The sequence below is a fragment of the Erythrolamprus reginae genome, chromosome 3 (assembly GCF_031021105.1).
Source record: "Erythrolamprus reginae isolate rEryReg1 chromosome 3, rEryReg1.hap1, whole genome shotgun sequence".
Lineage (NCBI taxonomy): Eukaryota > Metazoa > Chordata > Lepidosauria > Squamata > Dipsadidae > Erythrolamprus > Erythrolamprus reginae.
In genome coordinates, this window is record NC_091952.1 from 207,116,859 (window position 1) to 207,136,827 (window position 19,969).

Genomic DNA, 19,969 nt, shown 5'->3' on the forward strand with positions numbered 1-19,969 from the left:
AAGATTATGATCCAATAACCTAAAACAGGTTGTCCTCAATTTACAACAATTCATTTAGCGACCATTCAAAGTTACAATGGCATGACCTATGACTTTTTCTCACACATAACTATTAAAGCATCCTCATGGTCATGTGATCAAAATTCCAACACTTGGTAACTGGTTTATCTTTATGATGTTTGCAGTGTCAATGAGGAAGCCAGATTCACTTAACAACCTTATTGCTAATTTAACAACTGCAGTGATTCACTGTCCTGTGTCAAAAAAGGTCATAAAATGGGACAATTATTTAATAAATGTCTCACTTAGCAACAGAATTTTTTGGCTCAATTGTGATCATATGTCAAGGACTATCTATACAATGAAAGAGTTAATTAGGCTAATCTACTGTAATAAAATTACCCAACATCACATTTTTATTTCACTAACATATTGTGAATTTATTATCTCAGTATATTTGTATGGTAAGCACAAACTTCTTTTTATATTATTTTCTGTATCCCCAAATGCTATTTTTTTCAGAATGATGATTTGGAGATAAGAAATCAAATAAATAATCCAATTGCTGCTAGCCAAAACAATATATGTGAGTATAGCTGTAACATGAAACGTAAAAATTAAGAAATGTTTAACACTTTTAATTAATATTTGTTCAAACTTTTTGCAAATAGTAACAAATGATACTAGTGCTAAAACAGCACTCATACAATAACATTATCCAACAAATACTACTATCACTTATAGCATTTGCCAGATTTGTTGCATTTGTATGATGACATTGAAATTGCTCATATTGTCATTTGTTCCCCTTTAACCTCTTCATAGACACTGATGGTATTATTACTGACACATCAGTTTCTTTTTTCTTTTTTCCCGTTACAGACATGACTGCTCAGAATCATAGATATTTCTTGGGTGTCTGTTATATGTAGATTGTTCTGAGTTCGGGTTTTGCCCCGTGTAATATTTTGCATGTCTATGCGACGTTTCGGTGAAATCACATTCACCATCATCAGGCTGAAATTGTAAGCTTCGTGCTGCTGTAAATACTATATACTATAAAATACTATAAAACCCGAACTCAGAACAATCTACATACATATACCCGTGAAAATCTACGAAAACATATATACAAGGAAAGAAACACCAGCCTGAAGATGACGAGTGGGACCTCGTCGAAACGTCGCCAGAAATTTCCAAATCCTACACGGGAAGAAACCCAAATATACCAAGACCATCATATTTGTTTGTTTGTTTGTTTGTTTGTTTGTTTGTTTATTTATTTATTTATTTGATTTGTATGCCACCCTTTAATCTCACATTGTTACACTGAACAGATCAAGCCTATACACTGTTATAATACAATTGCATTTTGATTTCATAAGAAATTATGTGCTTATTTTTCATTTTCCAAAGAACAGAATGAGCACCTTGCTATTTTTTTCACACATCTTCCTGTTTAGATATCTAGCATTATTATTGGATACAGAAATTAAAATGGGATAAACAAAACATGAAATATAATTAAAATACTGAACCTCCTTACCTCATCAAATAGTGATTTTACTTCTTTCATTGCATCATCTTCATGACGTAGCTTTTCTTCCAGTAGAGGGCTGTATTTCTTCATAAAGTTTATCTGCCTCAGAATCACTGAATTGGCGCCCTCTATTTTTGTCAGTTGGTTTAGGGCATCCTGTAATTGATCATTTTTCTCTTCAAAATGCCACTGTAATTCTATTATATCGTGCACACATTTCTCCCATTCTGCAAAATATAAAAGAAATGATTGCTTATAAGAAAATGATAACTATTGCTTTTAATTTTAAATATGTAACAAGCTGGTAGATTCAAAAATACATGTACATTTCTCTTCAAAAGATAATTTTACAATATATCATGCTATCTATAAAACAATGCTGTACAGTGATCCCTCGAGTATCGCGAGGGTTCCGTTCCAAGACCCCTCGCGATAATCGATTTTTCGCGATGTACGGTTGCGGAAGTAAAAACACCATCTGCGCATGCGTGCCCTTTTTTTCATGGCCGCACATGCGCAGATGGTGGAGTTTGCGTGGGCGGCAGGCGGCACCCAGGGAAGGTTCCTTCGGCCGCCCAGCAGCTGATCTGCTCCGCAGCGCAGCAGCAGCGAGGAGCCGAAGATGGGGTTTCCCCGTTGCCCAGGCAAAGGGGAAACCCCATCTTCGGCTCCTCGCTGCTGCCGCGCTGCGGAGCAGATCAGCTGCTGGGCGGCCGAAGGAACCTTCCCTGGGTCTTCCCGCTGCTTGCCCGTCACCCACCCGCCCGGCCGCTCACTTGCCGCTTGCCGCTTGCCCGTTCACCCGCCTGCCTGGCAGCTCACTTGCCGCTTGCCCGTCACCCGCCCACCCAGCCGCTCGCTTGCCGCTTGCCACTTGCCCGTTCACCCGCCCGCCCGGCTGCTCACTTGCCGCTTGCCCATCACCCGCCCACCCAGCCGCTCGCTTGCCGCTTGCCCGTTCACCCGCCCGGCCGGCTGCTCGCTTGCCGCTCGAGAGCAAGAGGGGGAGAGATAGAGAAAGAGAGAGAAGGAAAGAAAGAGATGAGAGAGGGAGGAAGAGAGTGTGAGAGAGGAAGAAGCAAGATAGAGAAAGAGAGAGAGAAAGAAAGATGAGAAAGGAAAGGAGTGACGTCATCGGGTGGAAAAATCGTGATATAGCGTTTCGCGAAGATTGAGATCGCGAAAATCGAGGGATCACTGTAATCACATTTTCTAAATAAAATTAATGTCCATATTGCATAGTAGTCTATAATACATTTTCTTCAGCGGTACAAATAAATAAGAAACCAAAGATCTGATTTTTTTTCTGTTTCAATTGGTTAACTTTTGTTCTGATATCATTATTAACACAGATATAAAATTGCATACATTCTCCTGGTGAAATAGTGAAGAAATCTAACTTTGACCTTGCCATGCTCATTACTAATCTCTTTTTCTTGGGGGGAGGTTATTGGAAAAAATGATGGCAAATGAACTATAGACTATTCCAAAGGATACAGAGGATCTGTAATTGTTTCAGTAAGAATTCCTATCTTAATTTTGAATTACTGTATGTGTTTATTGTGTGCAGGGTCTGTTACAATAGGGATAGGAATATTAAAAATAAATAAGTAAAGTAATAAGCATAATCTTGTAAATTCATTAGAGTGTTGTTTGCTTAGTGTGTTTTCTCTGTGGTCACCCTCCAACTAATCACTAGAAAATGTCAATGACCCCTATAGTCATAACTGAAGCAAAATGTCATATTAATTAAAAATGGGAATATGCAGAGTTGTTCACAGTATAACCATTTACTGCTTGTGACTTGCGATGAACATGACAAGAGGAATATACACTCTCATCAAATAAACTATGATGAATATTAACTTGCTAAATATGACATTTAAACAAAAGAGAATTTCTGAACAAACGACAAGGAAGTAGATGAAATAATGATCAATTAATGTTGATGAACAGAAAGGAAAGTACTGTGTATATCTCAAATTTCCTTGGAAGCAAAACAGCACTATGAAAAAATGGTTAGTACAAAAGTGTCACTTTAGTACCATATTCATATAAATTTAATACTCACTTATGCAATTTTGCCATAATTAAAATTTGGGTATTATAATATATTTTAATGGTATTTGGATTTATTTCATTAAATATTTTCAAACTCATGTAGGGTGCAAAAGAGATATCTTTAATCATGAAATCATCTATGAGGCTCAAGGAACTATGCATGCTAGCAAGCTAGCTCAGAGAGATCTTTGGTAAGTGAATTTGTAGTAATATTTTTTAAAATTACATTTTTTATTAGGGACTTTGGCACACCAGTCTAACAAAGTGTATAACTGGGCTCCCATATTTCCTGAGGTCAGAATATACACATTTCCAAGAACTGTTTTATATTTGCTCAATGCTTGCAAAAAGGTCTACAAAACCTTGCATATATTTTCACATTTTGTGAGAGCATATTTATATATAAATATTGTTCTGCCGGGCTCTATGGTATGAGTCTCCTGAAAATTCAAGGGTACAAATTTCAGACACACACACACTTGAAAGTTCAAAAACAAAGTTCTTTATTACAAAATTCAAAAGAAACAAAGCACCCTTTTTGTATTGCAATGAGCACTCGTCCCAAAACAACCTTGTAGGCTGTACAATCCCCTTAATCAATCCTTAAGTACTTAGCTAGCAGCTGTGAAGAAACGTCACAGCCCTCCTTCTTCCAACGAAGTGAAACACACACACTTTGCTCTGCTTTGGTTTCAAAGTCATGAAAAATCAACAAACAAAGTCTGGAAACAGTAAGGCACAGTCCTGAAGAAACAACGATCAGATAATCTTCCACAATGGCCAAGCCAGCACACCTCTATTTATATCAGCAGCTCTAATTACTGGAGCCCCACCCAAACGCAGGTGGCCTCTCTTATCTCCTGTAATATTTCTTCAATTGGTCTCTTCTATGCATAATTCTGCGCATGCGTGGGTCTAACACTTTGTCATCCGAATCAACCGAAGATAATGGAGATTGGTTTCCTGGGCTGTGTGCCAAGTCCCCCTCTTCCACGTCACCCCCACCTTCTTCTTCGTCCGAGGAAACTGCACTACCTGACTCTGTCGGCAATAAAACAGGCCTATGACATGTTGATGTTTCCCCTGCATCTACCTCCACATTCCTTGGGGCAGGAGCTGGGCCAGAGCCAACCACAACAAATATATTGCTTAAAGTTTTTTTTAGATTATAATATTGACAATATAATGTACAAAATACTATCAGTATCAACCGAATAAATTAGTTCAGAGCTGTGGTGCTCTCTGATACTGAGGTGATTTGGGGTTGTTATTGTTGCAGATATTTCATTACCAAACTAGGTAATATCATCAGTGCTTTCTGATGATGAGCTGGCACTGGTGACGTTACTTAGTTAGTAGTGAAGCATCTGTAATAAAACAATCAAGCTCAGAATGTTATTAGGATGTTACTTGTAAAGCTGTAAGCAAATTTACCAGGGAATATTGACAATATCTTCCTGATGAATATACATGCTCACATTTTAATAAACATTACATTCAAATAATGGCAATATAGTGAACTTTGATCTTTTGGATAAGATAGATGGGATTTTTTAAATTCAGAGCTAAAATAATTCTCTTCTTTCCTTGGACTATTATTTCATCAAAGTTATTTTGACTGCTCCCCAAAAACATAATAGCAATCTCATATCTTTTTTCTCCAGATGTTTTAAGACGGCACACAAATAAATACTTTTTAAAAACATAGCCATTTCTTTTACCTTTTTGAACAGCTTTGGGAAGCTGTTGTAATCTCCAAAATGACAATTTATCTGAATTTAGATATAGTTTTTTTCTATGCTGCTTCTCAGACTCTAAGGCTTCTTCAGCATCTTGACGCTCCTTTTCTAATCGTGAAATTACCTCGGTGACTTCTGCTACAACAGCAGAAGTTATCTGCTTTAAAGACTTAATATCTTCAATTTAAAAAATAAGTAGTATTATTAAATGTAACAGCACAATTTGCCAAAATGCACAATCTAAGTTTCATTTTAATGTTACTAAGTACCGTGTTTCCCCGAAAATAAGACACTGTCTTATATTAATTTTTGCTCCAAAAGTTGTGCTACGTCTTATTTTCGGGGGGGGGGGGGTGCCTTACATTTCTCAAATAAGACAAATTCACAGGCAGAAAAGCTGACATCCCCAAAGAAAGTGTACCGTACGGTACACTGATTACGGTACGGTACCTGTCAGTATGGCACACACACACACAAACAACGGCACTTATATGGTACAACAGTATACTCCCGCTATTGCAGCTTCCGGCCACCAGAGGAACTACAGTCTATGCACTGTAGTGGAGACTGTAATGGCGGTGAGACAGCAGCAGACTGTGTCTGCTGTACTGGATGGTACAAAGTGATGGAAGGGGCCAGCAGGGGACGCCACATTGTTACGGTACCGCTATGAACAGCTTTGAATGGTATCGTATGTTTTTCCACCGTACCGTATGTAAACTTGACTACGCCTTATTTTCGGGGGGTGCCTTATATTAGCAATTCTGCAAAACCTCTGACATGCCTTACTTTCGGGGTACGTCTTATTTTCGGGGAAACAGGGTAGCACATAGTTCTAAGAAACTAATGGACAAAGTTTCAGAATCCTACACAAATGGTAAATGTAAATCTATATACAATTTATATTTTTCATCTGCTATCCTATATCAGAAATAATAACAATAACATCTTAAAATACCAAAACTTTTGAATATTCAGAATTAATATAATTGTCACTAGCAGTAGTCTAATTAGAATAAAAGCAAAACATTGCTGTGATCTTCACTAACATGAGCTCATATGAGGACCTCCCCTTCTACCATCACATAATTTAAATGGAAGGGTGTGACAGCTTTCTTTCAGCCAATCTGATTGATAGAGAATAGCAAAATGTCCCATTCACTTGCACATAATTAAATATATGAAATTAAATATGAAACTATGAGGGTGGGGTAGAGGTATACAGTATTTCATTAATGAAGAAATGTTGCTAATAGCTTTCCTTAAGAAAAATGCTGCCTGACTCCAGATGCCTTGAATTCATATAGGTGTGGCTAATTCCAATTCAAACAAATAAAAATGAATCCCATCAATGAATAAATCATTCTTATGTGAACTATCTCTATTTTAATGCAGTAAATCTTTAATTCAATGTTTAACGGCTTATTCAAAAATGTATGTAGAACAAAAAAAGATCTAAAAATCATTTTTAAAATATTAATTTAAGAATTTCAAGCTTTAACATTCTGTTTTTAAAGTATTTATTTTTTATCTCAATTGCTTCAAAAAGACTAAAGAAGATAACAGGATGTGCTGCAATGATTTGTAAAATGCTGCTGACAGAAAACAGAATAAAGTTCACAAAATGAAATTCAATGCTGAAAAAAGTAAAGTTGCACATTTAGGCAACAAAAACAAAATGCACAAGTACAGTATATGTGGTACTTTGCTCAACAGTAGTAACTGTGGTTACTGTGTGGTTGTCCTAGTGGACAACCATTTAAATATGAGACAGCAGTTTGCAGCAGCTGCCAAAAAAACCAACACAGTTCTAGGCTGCATTAACAGAGGGAGAGAATCAAGATCACGAGAAATGGTATTGCATTCAGTTTGAGTTGCCACAATGCAAAAAGAATGTTGAGACTCTAGAAAAAATGCAGAGAAGAGCGACAAAGATGATTAGGGGACTAGAGGCTAAAACATATGAAGAACAGTTGCAGGAACTGGGCATGGATAATCTAGCGAAGAGAAGGACCAGGGGAGACATGATAGCAGTGTTCCAATATCTCAGGGGTTGCCACAAAGAAGGAGTCAACCTATTCTCCAAAGCAACTGAGGGTAGAACAAGAAGCAATGGGTGGAAATTAAACAAGGAGAGAAGTAACTTAGAACTAAGGAGAAATTTCCTGACAATTAGGACAATTAATCAATGGAACAGCTTGCCTCCAGAAGTTATGCTACAACACTGGACGTTTTTAAGAAGATGTTGGACAACCATTTGTCTGAAGTAGTGTAAGGTTTCCTGACTAAGTAGGGGGTTGGATTAGAAGACCTCCAAGGTCCCTTCCAACTCTGTTATTTTTATTAAGTGTAAAAAATGTGTAAAACATTGTGTTTGAGATTTTATTTAGGGGATGACAGAACAGTATAATTCAGTATATTACCGGGTGTAGGTTTCTTTGCTCTCAGAAAACAAAAACCATTTCTGGTAAATGCCAGTGATGGTAATCATTGCAACTTTACTTTTTGAAGCACTGTAGATATGTAGACCTGACTCTAAAGTATGTCATGATTTCAACTTCCACTTTCACTGAACTTGATATGGACATGATTCTTTCTTTCCTTGCAATTTCCTTTGCCTCCCTTACAGATGGGGCATTAAAGACTCGACAATGATTCTCTTTTTCACTATTTTATTGGAAGTGTTTCAATATTTTAAAATTGAAATTGTAAACTGAATTATACTGCAGCTCTCAAACATTCCCATTATTTCATGGTTCTCTGGAAATAATTACAATTAAACATAATATTAAGAGAAAGCAATTAAATCCTTAAACAATATTACCTTCCCAGTGCACTACCTTTTTAGGCTTCACTTCAGCAGGGAGTGGTAAACAGACCTCTTCAGTCTTTTTCACAGTTTTAGCATCCAAATCCCTGGGAATATATATCAGCATTATCGTCTTGGGTCTTCTTTCCTACACTTATGCTACCACTATGTTTTCTCTGTCCACCACTTTCAAAATGCTATTGGTTTAGCTTCCTAATTCTTCATTTTCATTTCAATCCAAAGAAATAATGTGCAATACACCCCCCCCCTTATTTTAATGTAAAACATATAATATATGGCATGTTTAACAATGAATAAAGACCCTGAAGTCTCAGCCCTGAATAGCAGTTGCAGGAATTGGGTTGCCTAGTTTAAATGAAAAGAAGGACTAGGGGTGACATGATAGTAGTGTACCAATATCTAAGGGGCTTCAACGTAGAAGAGGGGATCAGCCAAACCTTCCAAAGCACCTAAAGGCAGGACAAGAAACAATGGTTGGAAATAAGATAATATTAACCGCTACAAACTTGACTGTAAAAAATACGACTTTAACAATCAAGTTGTCAAAGCGTGGAACTCATTACTGGACTCAATAGTGTCAACCCCTAATCCCCAACATTTCTCCCTTAGACTATCCACAATTGACCTCTCCAGGTTCCTAAGAGGTCAGTAAGGGGCGTACATAAGTGCACTAGTGTGCCTTTCGTCCCCTGTCCAATTGTCTTTCCTTTATCTCATATATCATATATATTTTCTTCCTTTCATATATCTTCTCCTCTATTTTTACGTATTATCTTTATATATATTACTTCATATCTATTCTCTTCCATATGTATTGTGTATTGGAAAAATGAATGAATAAATAAATAAATAAAAATTACTCAAAGAGAGAACTAACCTAGAACTAAAGACAAATTTCCTGACAGTTAGAACAAGTGGAATGACTTGCCTCCAGAACTTGTGGTGTTTAACACTGGAGATTTTAAAGAAGAAATTGGACAACAATTTGTCTGAAATGATATAGGGTTTCCTGCCTGAGTAGGGGCTTGGACTAGAAGACTTGCAAGGTCCCTTCCAACTCTGTTATTGTGTTAATTCTCAGTGTGCTAGAAAGAAAGAAATATTAAACACAGATAGTCCTCAACTTACAACTTCAACTGGGGCCAGAATCTCAGCCATTGAGCAAAGCAGTCCATTAAGCTTTGCATGACTGGAATCCTAGAAATCTCTGTGGCAGTTGTTAAATCATTTCCAGGGTCTCTAGGTAGAACGAGCAAATGCTGCCCACCACAGGGTTTCAGCTCCATGCAAAAATCTTCCTGGCCAGCAGACTTTTTTCTCTCAAAATATCCCTGCAACCTGCTGAAGGATTCAGTTTCCCTCAGTGCTTATAGATGAAATCCTTTGGTGAACTGCAAGAATAGATCTAAAATCTTCAGGATTTCTTTCCCATTCTTGAGGACCCCAAGGAATTTCATTTCCTTTCTGTGCCGGAAGGGGAAATCTCCCCCGGGCCTATATAATTTATGTATGGTATGTTTGTAGGTATGTCTGCTTAAAAATGGGGTTTTCTTAACTACTTTAAATTTTAAATTGTAAATTATTAGATTTGTTATGAATTGTTTTTATTATGTTGTGAGCCACCCCGAGTCTACGGAAAGGGGCAGCATACAAATAAAATAAATAAATAAATAAATAAACAAACAAACAAACAAACAAAAAAATAAAAAATAAATAAATCCTTCAGTGGGCTATATGAACAAAGCCGAAATTTTCAGGATTTCTGGAATCTTTAATGGGCTGAAGGAATGGAGTTGATATCTTGACGAAGCGGCTCCTCTCCATGCATCTCACTCTGAGAGACAGGAAGTCTCTACATTTTGATAACTTAAATGAATCTCTGTAGGCTGCAGAAAAAGATACGAAATCCTAAATATTTCAACTCTGTTCCTGAAGCCTGCTGAAGGAGTTCAGCTCTCTTCGGTCCTCTCTGCTTGTCATCTTCTCTGCCATCTTCACCACTAACTTTCTGAGTAAACCAGCAGAGAAGTTCGCAAATAGGGATCACATAATTGCAGGGTATTTGGCGATTGGTCATAAATGTGAATCAGCTGCCAAGTGCCTTAAATGTAGTCATATGACCATGCGGGAGGGAGACCTACAAGATTTTACAGTGGCTGGAAGTTCTTTACTGGCCATGAAGCACCTTTTCAATTTAGTATAACAAGTATAACTTTGAAATATCATTAATCAACCTGAGGGTTACCTGCACACAAAAAGTAGCAATAGTATAGATAATGAAATGAATTAAAGTTTTATTAAAATCAATTTTGGAACAAGGTTATTTTTTTTGTCCTAATATCAGATCCTGACTTGGCCCATATTTTCTGGTATTGGCAGCATTTTAAGTTTTATATCAATAGACTGGTAAATGGTGGTATTTTCCTTTATATTTTAGTTAAAAGATTGTTTATAATAATTATTGAATCAAAACATATAATTTTCTTACCCTGGAGGTTTTTCCACTTTATATAAAATTTCATGCTGTGAACATAAATCAGATTTTCATTGAAACATTTCATTTTTTAGATTTTAGATTTTCCTGCATACGTACATAACCATATTTTTTTCTTTTAAAGGTATAAATATTATGCAAGAAAAAAATAATTACAGTGGTACCTCTACCTACAAACATCTCTACTTACAAACTTTTCTAGATAAGAACCGGGTGTTTAAGATTTTTTAGCCTCTTCTCAGGAATCATTTTCTACTTACAAACCCAAGCCTCCAAAACTGTAACCGGAAAAGGCAGGAAGAAGCCTCTGTGGAGCCTCTCTAGGAATCTCCTGGGAGAAAACAGGGCTGGAAAAGGTGGGGAGAAGCCTCCATGGGGTCTCTCTAGGAATCTCCTGGGATGAAACAAGGCCTCCGCCTTCCCTGTAGTTTCCCCAATCGCACACATTATTTGCTTTTACATTGATTCCTATGGGAAAAATTGCGTCTTCTTACAAACCTTTCTACTTAAGAACCTGGTCACGGAACGAATTAAGTTCATAAGTAGAGGTACCACTGTACTTGTAAAATTAATGACAGAAATTAAGGATACAGAGAAAAAAAAGCTGACTTTCTAAACTCCTTCCATATATTTCTTTTGCAATACAAACTTAATTCATCATTTCTATTATCAAATTGTGGTCTATTGGTTTAGGCACCAGGTTAGAAACTAGGATGATGTGAGCCTTAGGCATGAAAGTTGGCTAGGTGACTTTGGGCTAGTCATTCTTTCTCATATATAGCAGGACTGTTATTTTTGGGAAAACAGAAATAGTATTAGGTATATTTGCCACTTAAAAATAATAGGATTTTTAAAAAACAAAAAACCCGTAGTTTTTTGTGCTTTTTGCATTCATGCGCTCACTTCGTTTGCAACAGTCTTTACCTTGTCTGTTTACCGCAAACAGTTCTTAAAATTATCACTTCCACTTTCATGTAATAAAGGCACATGTTCTTATGCAAAGTCATTTTGACTTCTTTTGATGAATCTTCTGTTTTTACATCATAGCAGTTTACTTATTGTCTTCTTACTTGCAATTGCACATCCTAAAATTTTTCATTTCCCATTTTAAGCAAAATTCTAACAGTGTTGAATTTCACTTACTAAATCTAATTCTTCATAATTTATAACTTACAATAATTCATTCAATTTCTCCTGTCAATGTTATTGAAAGGAGTTTTGCTTCTTTTCAGAAACATTACTTTCTCATATTATATACAACCAATTACCTTTTTATCAGCGATTCCATGTTTTAAATTTGTTCAGTCACCTTATATTATTTCAATAAAAATACTGCTATATAACCACCCATTATGGATGAATTTTATGCAGATTTACTATAGCCTAATATCCTCATAATATTTGCATTTATTCTCACTTTATAGAGGGAAACAATAACAGCATTCTTTTCATCTTTAGATTTAAAATGTGCTTTACACGTGTTAAAAAAGTTGCACAGCTACTTCATAAATAAAGCATGCCCCTATTTTAAAATTTCTCCACTTGTACCATTTGCACCTTACCATTTTTCAAGAGTTCATTTATGTTGTTCCTTTTCATGGATCCTTTTCTTAGACATTAATATTTATAACATTCCTTTCACTTCTACTGTTTGATATTACATTTTCATTCCTTAAATAGTTCTTAATCATTCCTTTACTATCAAACTGTTTCATTGTTTTATACTTAATGTCTATTTACTAGGCTGGAGGCTCCTTCTTTATTATTCCCCATCTACTTTTAAAACATTATTTCCTTTTAACCAAAATTGTTCTGCTGACATGGCTCTCCCATCCTCTGGAACATTATGCCACCCCTTGAGGTGGGATCCATACCCAGCCTTTTGAAAAGCCTTTAAAACATGGCTATATATGACAATCTGACATATCTGACATATTGGATAATTTTTGTAATAGTTATCTTATCAAACTCTTAGTAGCTCAGTCAGCTCAAGTAAAGATTCTCATAGCCTTCCCTAACAAGATTTCTTGAAAAAAACCAAATAAAACTGAAGAGGATGGGAGCAAAGTGCCCACGGGGTATTATCTACTCCAAAGGCCACCTCAAAAATGCCACATCCCAGTTGGACCCTCACTATAGAGTATGTGTGACCATACAATTTATCTTTAGAGCATTGCTTGAGCTCATGATATCTGATATGTACAAATGGTTGGGCTACATTCTTCTTTAAGTGATTCATTGACAGCAAAGAATGATGAACTTCGCCTCTTTGAAAACAGTGTTGTAGCTATGAAATATTTTCCAGGAAAACCTGAAATGTCAATATTTTTATACATTTATTTAGATCATGCCTTAATTATTTCTGCAAATAATTCAAGTCGGTAAACATACCTAATATTCTTTCCTCCTATTTTGCTGCAAAAAAATCCTTTAATTTCTCTAGATATTCTGATGTCCACTGTCAATTTTTAATGGATATAGTAACTAAAACAATACAAATAAATATTACCTTCTGAAAAGATTCTTCCAATTTCACTTCTAAATCTTGTATTTGATTAATGGCTTTATTAACACATGCAGCTGGAGTATTTACGGCAGCACAACTACGTTGTTTGCTGGGAATGCCTATTGAAATACTTTCATTTACATCTTTAGAAAAAAACAGAATAATCATACTTAATCATTGAATATATTTGTGACATCTACAGGTCAAATTAGATGGCTCTACATTCAGATTCTGCTTGAATTGTTTATTCATAATGCTAAACTACAGTCATTTTTTTTTGTTTCAGTGATGTGCAAACTCACTTATTATGCTCTAGCATTGTGTAAAACTGTTTATTATTACTATTGTTCAACGAACCAAGTTAACTTAGCTGTATGTATGAATACAGCCAATATAGGTTTCTCTTCCTTAAATACACAACCCTATTTATCCCATGGCTAATTTAATAGAAATTGCCCCATGAAGGATTTTAGATGTAAGCTCTTAACAATATTTATTATATATATAAAATTTTAATTCCACAGTCCAATACTTTTTTATTTTTTGTATTAAATTTGTATGTTTGCCCAGGTTCGCCTAGTGCACCAGTTGCGGCCCTATTTGGACCAGGACTCACTGCTCACAGTCACTCATGCCCTCATCATCTCGAGGTTCGACTACTGTAATGCTCTCTACATGGGGCTACCTTTGAAAAGTGTTCGGAAACTTCAGATCGTGCAGAATGCAGCTACGAGAGCAATCATGGGCTTCCCAAGGTATGCCCATGTTACACCAACACTCTGCAGTCTGCATTGGTTGCCGATCAATTTCCGGTCACAATTCAAAGTGTTGGTTATGACCTATAAAGCCTTTCATGGCATCAGACCAGAATATCTCCAGGACCGCCTTCTGCCGCACGAATCCCAGTGACCGGTTAGGTCCCACAGAGTTGGCCTTCTCCGGGTCCCGTCGACTAAGCAATGTCGTTTGGCGGGACCCAGGAGAAGAGCCTTCTCTGTGGCGGCCCCGACCCTCTGGAACCAGCTCCCCCCAGAGATTAGAATTGCCCCCACCCTCCTTGCCTTTCGCAAGCTCCTTAAAACCCACCTCTGTCGTCAGGCATGGGGGAATTGAAATTTCCCCTAGGCTTATAGAATTTATACATGGTATGCTTGTATGTATAAGTGGTTCTTTAAATTGGGGTTTTTAAGATTGTTTTTAATATTAGATTTGTTTACATTGTCTTTTTATATTGTTGTTAGCTGCCCCGAGTCTTCGGAGAGGGGCGGCATACAAATCTAATAAATAAATAAATAAATGTTGTCCATCTCTACCAAGGAACTACTGTACTGTACTTTCTATAGGTAAAGCAATTGAAGTTTAGGATTTGAATTAAGGCTATGACATACAAGACAATAAAAGCTCCTTTCCAAATCATTGCCTCAGGTTTTATCTTTAGTTTCAGTTTACAATATAAATGTGCATATTCATATAGTATAAATACTAGCCTTCCCCAACTTGAGGGTGGAAATAGGGAATATTTAGCAGTGAATCAGAATGACTAGCAAATTCTGTGAATTGAAGTCCTCACATCCAAAGGGTACCCAGACTGGAATTACTATGATCATATATGCCAGTTAAATATATTGCATCTGATAATTGGTCACTAATTAAAAGACAAAATTATAATTGCCAGGTTCATGCAAGCAATGGTGCTAAATTATCTAGGGAATAATGTTAATATTCATTTTGCTGATCAATGTATTGACTACATCTGTTCACAGAGTACAATTTCTAATTTGTCCCTTTTGAAAGATTCCCTGATTTTCACAGTTTGATATAGAGGAATCCATTTAGTTAAAGCAGTTTGTTTTATTGCCAGGCAGATTATAGAAAAAGATCAATAAATAGGGAAGCAGAATTAGAAATGATGATCTCAAAAGACAAGTCTGAAAGAAATGATGATCTCAAAAGACAAGTCTGAAAGAAAAATATGGAGAATATAAAAATGCATCAAAAGAAACTTTTTATAGTAAATATGTTTTAGAAAATGCCAAGGAATATAAAGTTAAAAAAAATAAAAAAATACCTTCTGTTTCTTTACAGTTTTCCTTGGAACAGGAAGAAAATACCTGGGCATCAGCCATTGTTATTCATAGCTTTTTGCAATCTAGTTTTAAAAAGAAATAAATATATAAAAAATACAGAAATCAATACTGTGTCAATCATACTTATTCCATTAATGAAAAATCTGCAGCTCATAACCAGGTCCTGAATATTCCAGGGAGATTCAGCTACTTTTCCAGGTTGAAAAGTTGTTTTCAACAATCAAGTACACATGTTTTAGGAAAATAATGAATTACACCAGGAATATTTATTGAGAGGATACAGTAATCCTACTCCTAGCCCAATGTTTTATTTCTGAGGTGGAAAATAATAATGTTGCTGTACCCTAAATTAAGGAATAAAGGGTTAAAAAAAGGAGTTTTAGTGAGATTATTAATGAAGAAGAAATTCCAATTCGAGGAGGATCTTGCTCCCACAAGTGATCTTTTAATAGTCATTCATGGGGAAAAGTCTTTAATGACATAGCAAAAATATTTTTAATGCCAAAATTGTGACCAAAAAAATCACCATATTATGGACCCACAGAATTGCAATAGGATAGATGTTATAATTCAATACCTAAAGCTAACCATCGGACTACTACTGGTGTGGCACGTCCTGTCCTGATTCTATTCAGGTAGCTCCATATTTTGGGCATCTGCATTCCCAGAAATGGTTTTGCTGGATTTATATAATTTGTCCTATTGTGGTTAGCAAAAGTTGCTCAACTCAATAATCATTCTTCACCTAGATCAGTGATGGCGAACCTATGGCACAGATGCCACAGGTGGCTTGCGGAACTATATCTACTGGCACGCAAGCCGTTGCCCTAGTTCAGCTCCAATATGCGTGTGCCAACCAGCTGATTTTTGGTTTATACAGAGGCTCTGGGAGGGAATTTTTGGCTTCCAGAGAGCCTGCAGGCAGGATGAGCCGGGGTGGCGCAGCAGGTAGAGTGCTATACTGCAGGCCACTGAAGCTGACTTGTAGATCTGAAGGTCAGCAGTTCAAATCTCATCACCGGCTCAAGGTTGACTAAGCCTTCCATCCTTCCGAGGTGGGTAAAATGAAGACACGTATTGTGGAAGCAATAGCCTAGTTCTGTTTAAAAAATGCTTTTGCTAACATGTTGTAAGCCGCCCTGAGTCTAAGGAGAAGGGTGGCATATAAATAAGTAAGTAAGTAAGTAAGTAAGTAAGTAAGTAAGTAAGTAAGTAAGTAAGTAAGTAAGTAAGTAAGTAAGTAAGTAAGTAAATAAATAAATAAATAAATAAATAAATAAATAAATAAATAAATAAGGGAGGGTGTTTTTATTCTCGCCCGGCTCTAGGGAAGCCTTTGGAGCTTGGGAAGGGTGAAACACGATCCTATTGGGCCCACCAGAAGTTGGGAAACAGGCCATTTCTGCCTTCCAAAGGGCTTCCAGGGGGTGAGAGAAGCTGTTTTCACCCTCCCCAGGCATTGAGTTATGTCTGTGGGCACTTGCACAGGCACGATAGCACGGGCACACACTTTTTCGGCACCCGAGGAAACAAAGGTTCGCCATCACTGACCTAGATTGTAAGACTGTGGTATATTATTAGAAATTGATTTTCTAGACTTAATCCTGGTAAGAGCTAGAGAGTCTAATATTTTATACAATGAAAGATCTCTAGGAGTCGGTGACATGTTTATCTTATACTACTCTCAGACTGTTTGTTGTTGTCACCTGAGATGAGGAGGTGCAATGTTAACAAGAATATGGAACCATGAGACCGCTATGGATTTAAGGGTTCCAAATATTATTCTTACTGTATCATTAAGGTGAATATCAATCTTGTTGATATGAATGAGATTAAAATTTGTCCTTCCCAATTTACATTTCCCCAGGAATCAAAATCGGTGTCTTCTAGAATCTTGATTTCATCTAGATCAGTGGTTCTCAACTTGGGGGTCGGGACCCCTTTGGGGGTGAAATAACTGTTTCACAGGGGTCACCCAAGACCATAGGAATAGATAAATTTCCCATAGTGTTAGGAAGTAAAGCTTCTATTCTGGCACCTTGGAACATATTTTTACAATCCGACCAATCAGGTGTTTATAGTGGGGGTGTCCCTCTCACCTTCCTGCCAATCAGCTTAAAGCTCTGTTGGGAGAATTGACACTAGACTTATGGTTGGCGGTCACAACATGAGGAACTGTATTAAGGGGTCGTGGCATTAGAAAGGTTGAGAACCACTGATCTGGATGGTGAGGTAGAGAAGGCTTTATCTCAAGAAATGTCAACATCTACATCGGCCTCTGACTGAATATGATAGGATGAATGTGGATGATTGTTCTTTTATATATATTGAGGTTTTAGAATACAAATTAAGTTAGATTTTTACATGTTATTAGTATTGAGGTTTTTAGAGTATTTTAATATTAGATTTCTTACATGTTTTGTATTTGCTTGTTGTGAGCCACCCTGAGTCCCAGGAGAAAGGCGGCATAGAAATCAAATGAATGAATGAATGATAATAATGATAATGATGATGATAATAATAATAATAATAATAATAATAACAACAACAATAACAATTTATTCGATTTGTATGCCGCCCCTCTCGGCAGAATAGTTCAATCTTTTTCTAATTGTACTGTCATAAAATTTAACATTTAATGTGTTAGCTGAGGTCTGTAACGATAATCCCAATGTTGGAGACCAGCAAACCCCTAAAACTTTGGCTTTTATAGAGGTAATTACACTGACTAATGATCAATTGATCAAAGGCACTTGATTAGCAGCACTTGGCTGTTATTTAACCTTGTTGTACCTCTGGAAGCAAAAAGAGTGTACTTAGTTTGCACACATGGCTTTTCCATTGTGGTTTCCTTTTTGGAAAATAAATGACGACATTGCATCACATTTTAGGTTCTATTTACCTACTTTAAAGAACTGCAAATTATAGATGATTTTTACTCCGTCCCAATTCATAAAACTGTAGAACTCAAAGAGAGTGGACTTTTTCACATGACTGTAGACAAGGCCCAGAATGGTTGATTTAGAAAACATATTGAGAACATTTAGACTTAACCAGAAGCAAAGTTATAAAAACACTAAGATGAAATTGTTAACAAAGAAATCATGCTGTACTGTATTCCATCATATTACAGTAATCTGCAAGCTGCACTTAGAACAGTTGGAGGCATGATTATATTCCTTGATTTCCATTTTGTCCTCTTGTTCCTCGACTTTTCCCCACTGTAATCTAAATTCAACCATGTGATTGGTCTGAATTCCTCCTGGGTTGGAAGGATATTAAAAATGATTGGCATGCAGTACATCCATTTTTAAGGCTTTTCAAAAGTACATTCTGGCAATGAAAGCTGAGAGATATAGGATATAACACTTTCAAATTATTTTCAGGTACTGCTGTGCATGGTTCTATATATTCCTTCAGTTATTGTTTTCCATGCATCTATGTTGCTCTGGGTTTCTTGGCCTGGGGTCCTGATAGGAACCTGCTATGATAGGGGGGGGGGCTGAGTAGAGAAGATCTCCACCCCAGACTACACATCATCTTGGTTTTTAACTTTTCTCTTTAATTCTTATAATTTTAGTTGTTTTGTAGTATTTTAACTTCTTATCATATTAAGCCATGATGAGAAACTGCATCAGTAAGAAAGAAATTTAATAAACAAATAAAAGCGATCTAGCTTGAATTACTAAAGCTTTGTTCTGTGATTGCTCTTTTTGTTTGCATAAGAGCTGATTGACACTAATAAATCTGAATGTCCACAAAAACTTGTAGAGCAAACAGAAATCTATTAACCCACTGGTCTGCTGATTAAACATCCTGGTCTAACCACATATGTAAGCATACTATTCCTTTCTATAGACTGATTTGCACAGTTCGCATGTTTGTGTTTTGGATTTTTAAAAACATTATTATTATTATTATTATTATTATTATTATTATTATTATTATTATTTATTAGATTTGTATTTTGGTGCGTTTTAAAAAAGAGTATTGAGGAAACAAGCATCTCTTTTATATTTATTAGGTAGGCAATAAATATAGGTAAAATATTTCAGCATTTTATCAGAAAATGGAATTGTACTTATAATTGACAAGACAATAAAATAAAATATGTCTAAGAAAAAAAGATAAAACAGATCATTTTTAAAATGCATTTTCATCATGTTAGAATATTTTTACCGAATGTTTGCTTTTAATTAAATGTTTTAATCAAATGTTTTGCTCTATGTTGTCAATTTGTCAATTTAACCATTTTGTCCTCTATTTTTAAGCAACAAAACAAAAAGTATATAAAATAAATATATTGTCTTTACTTCAGTATGTCTAATTACTTTTATTTTATACTTTCTTCCAATAATTAGGAATGTAGCAATGTAGCCCCCCCCCCAACATATGGAACAATTAAACTAAGTTTAATGTGCTGTTACTATGGAAACTACAGTATCATAAAAGTATTACAAATTAAAGTGCACTTTTGGAATCAATATGCTTTTTTAAAAAAATGTGAATGTTTACAAAAATGTTTAAATGTTTAAAAAAATCTTCAGTGGACTAAGCTATGGACATATTTTACGCAGGTAGATTTGTTTGGAAGACAATATAATCAATTATTCAAAGAAATATGAAAACCTGCAATGGGCAGTTAAAAAGTTAGGATGTTGTAAAAAATTAACCAGGCACCACATTCTCACACTGCAGCCGCGGTGCACGAC

The 19,969-nt window shown here is 36.0% G+C and overlaps 1 protein-coding gene across 6 annotated transcripts in view; it reads right to left on the reverse strand.

Moving 5' to 3' along the window:
- Positions 1 to 19,969, reverse strand: part of CCDC178 (coiled-coil domain containing 178) — a 166,339-nt gene that overhangs the window by 132,223 nt on the left and 14,147 nt on the right. For 3 of the 6 annotated variants that reach the window (XM_070747709.1, XM_070747712.1, XM_070747708.1), the window contains exons 2-7: positions 15,239 to 15,319; positions 13,174 to 13,313; positions 10,659 to 10,693; positions 8,165 to 8,256; positions 5,323 to 5,517; positions 1,547 to 1,767 (exon numbers count right to left, since the gene is read on the reverse strand). In XM_070747709.1, coding sequence (XP_070603810.1) covers positions 1,547 to 1,767; positions 5,323 to 5,517; positions 8,165 to 8,256; positions 10,659 to 10,693; positions 13,174 to 13,313; positions 15,239 to 15,296 — 741 coding nt within the window. In that variant the 5' untranslated portion in view covers positions 15,297 to 15,319. The remainder of the gene's footprint in view (positions 1 to 1,546; positions 1,768 to 5,322; positions 5,518 to 8,164; positions 8,257 to 10,658; positions 10,694 to 13,173; positions 13,314 to 15,238; positions 15,320 to 19,969) is intronic. The other 3 variants (XM_070747710.1, XM_070747711.1, XM_070747714.1) reach the window with 2 other exon arrangements.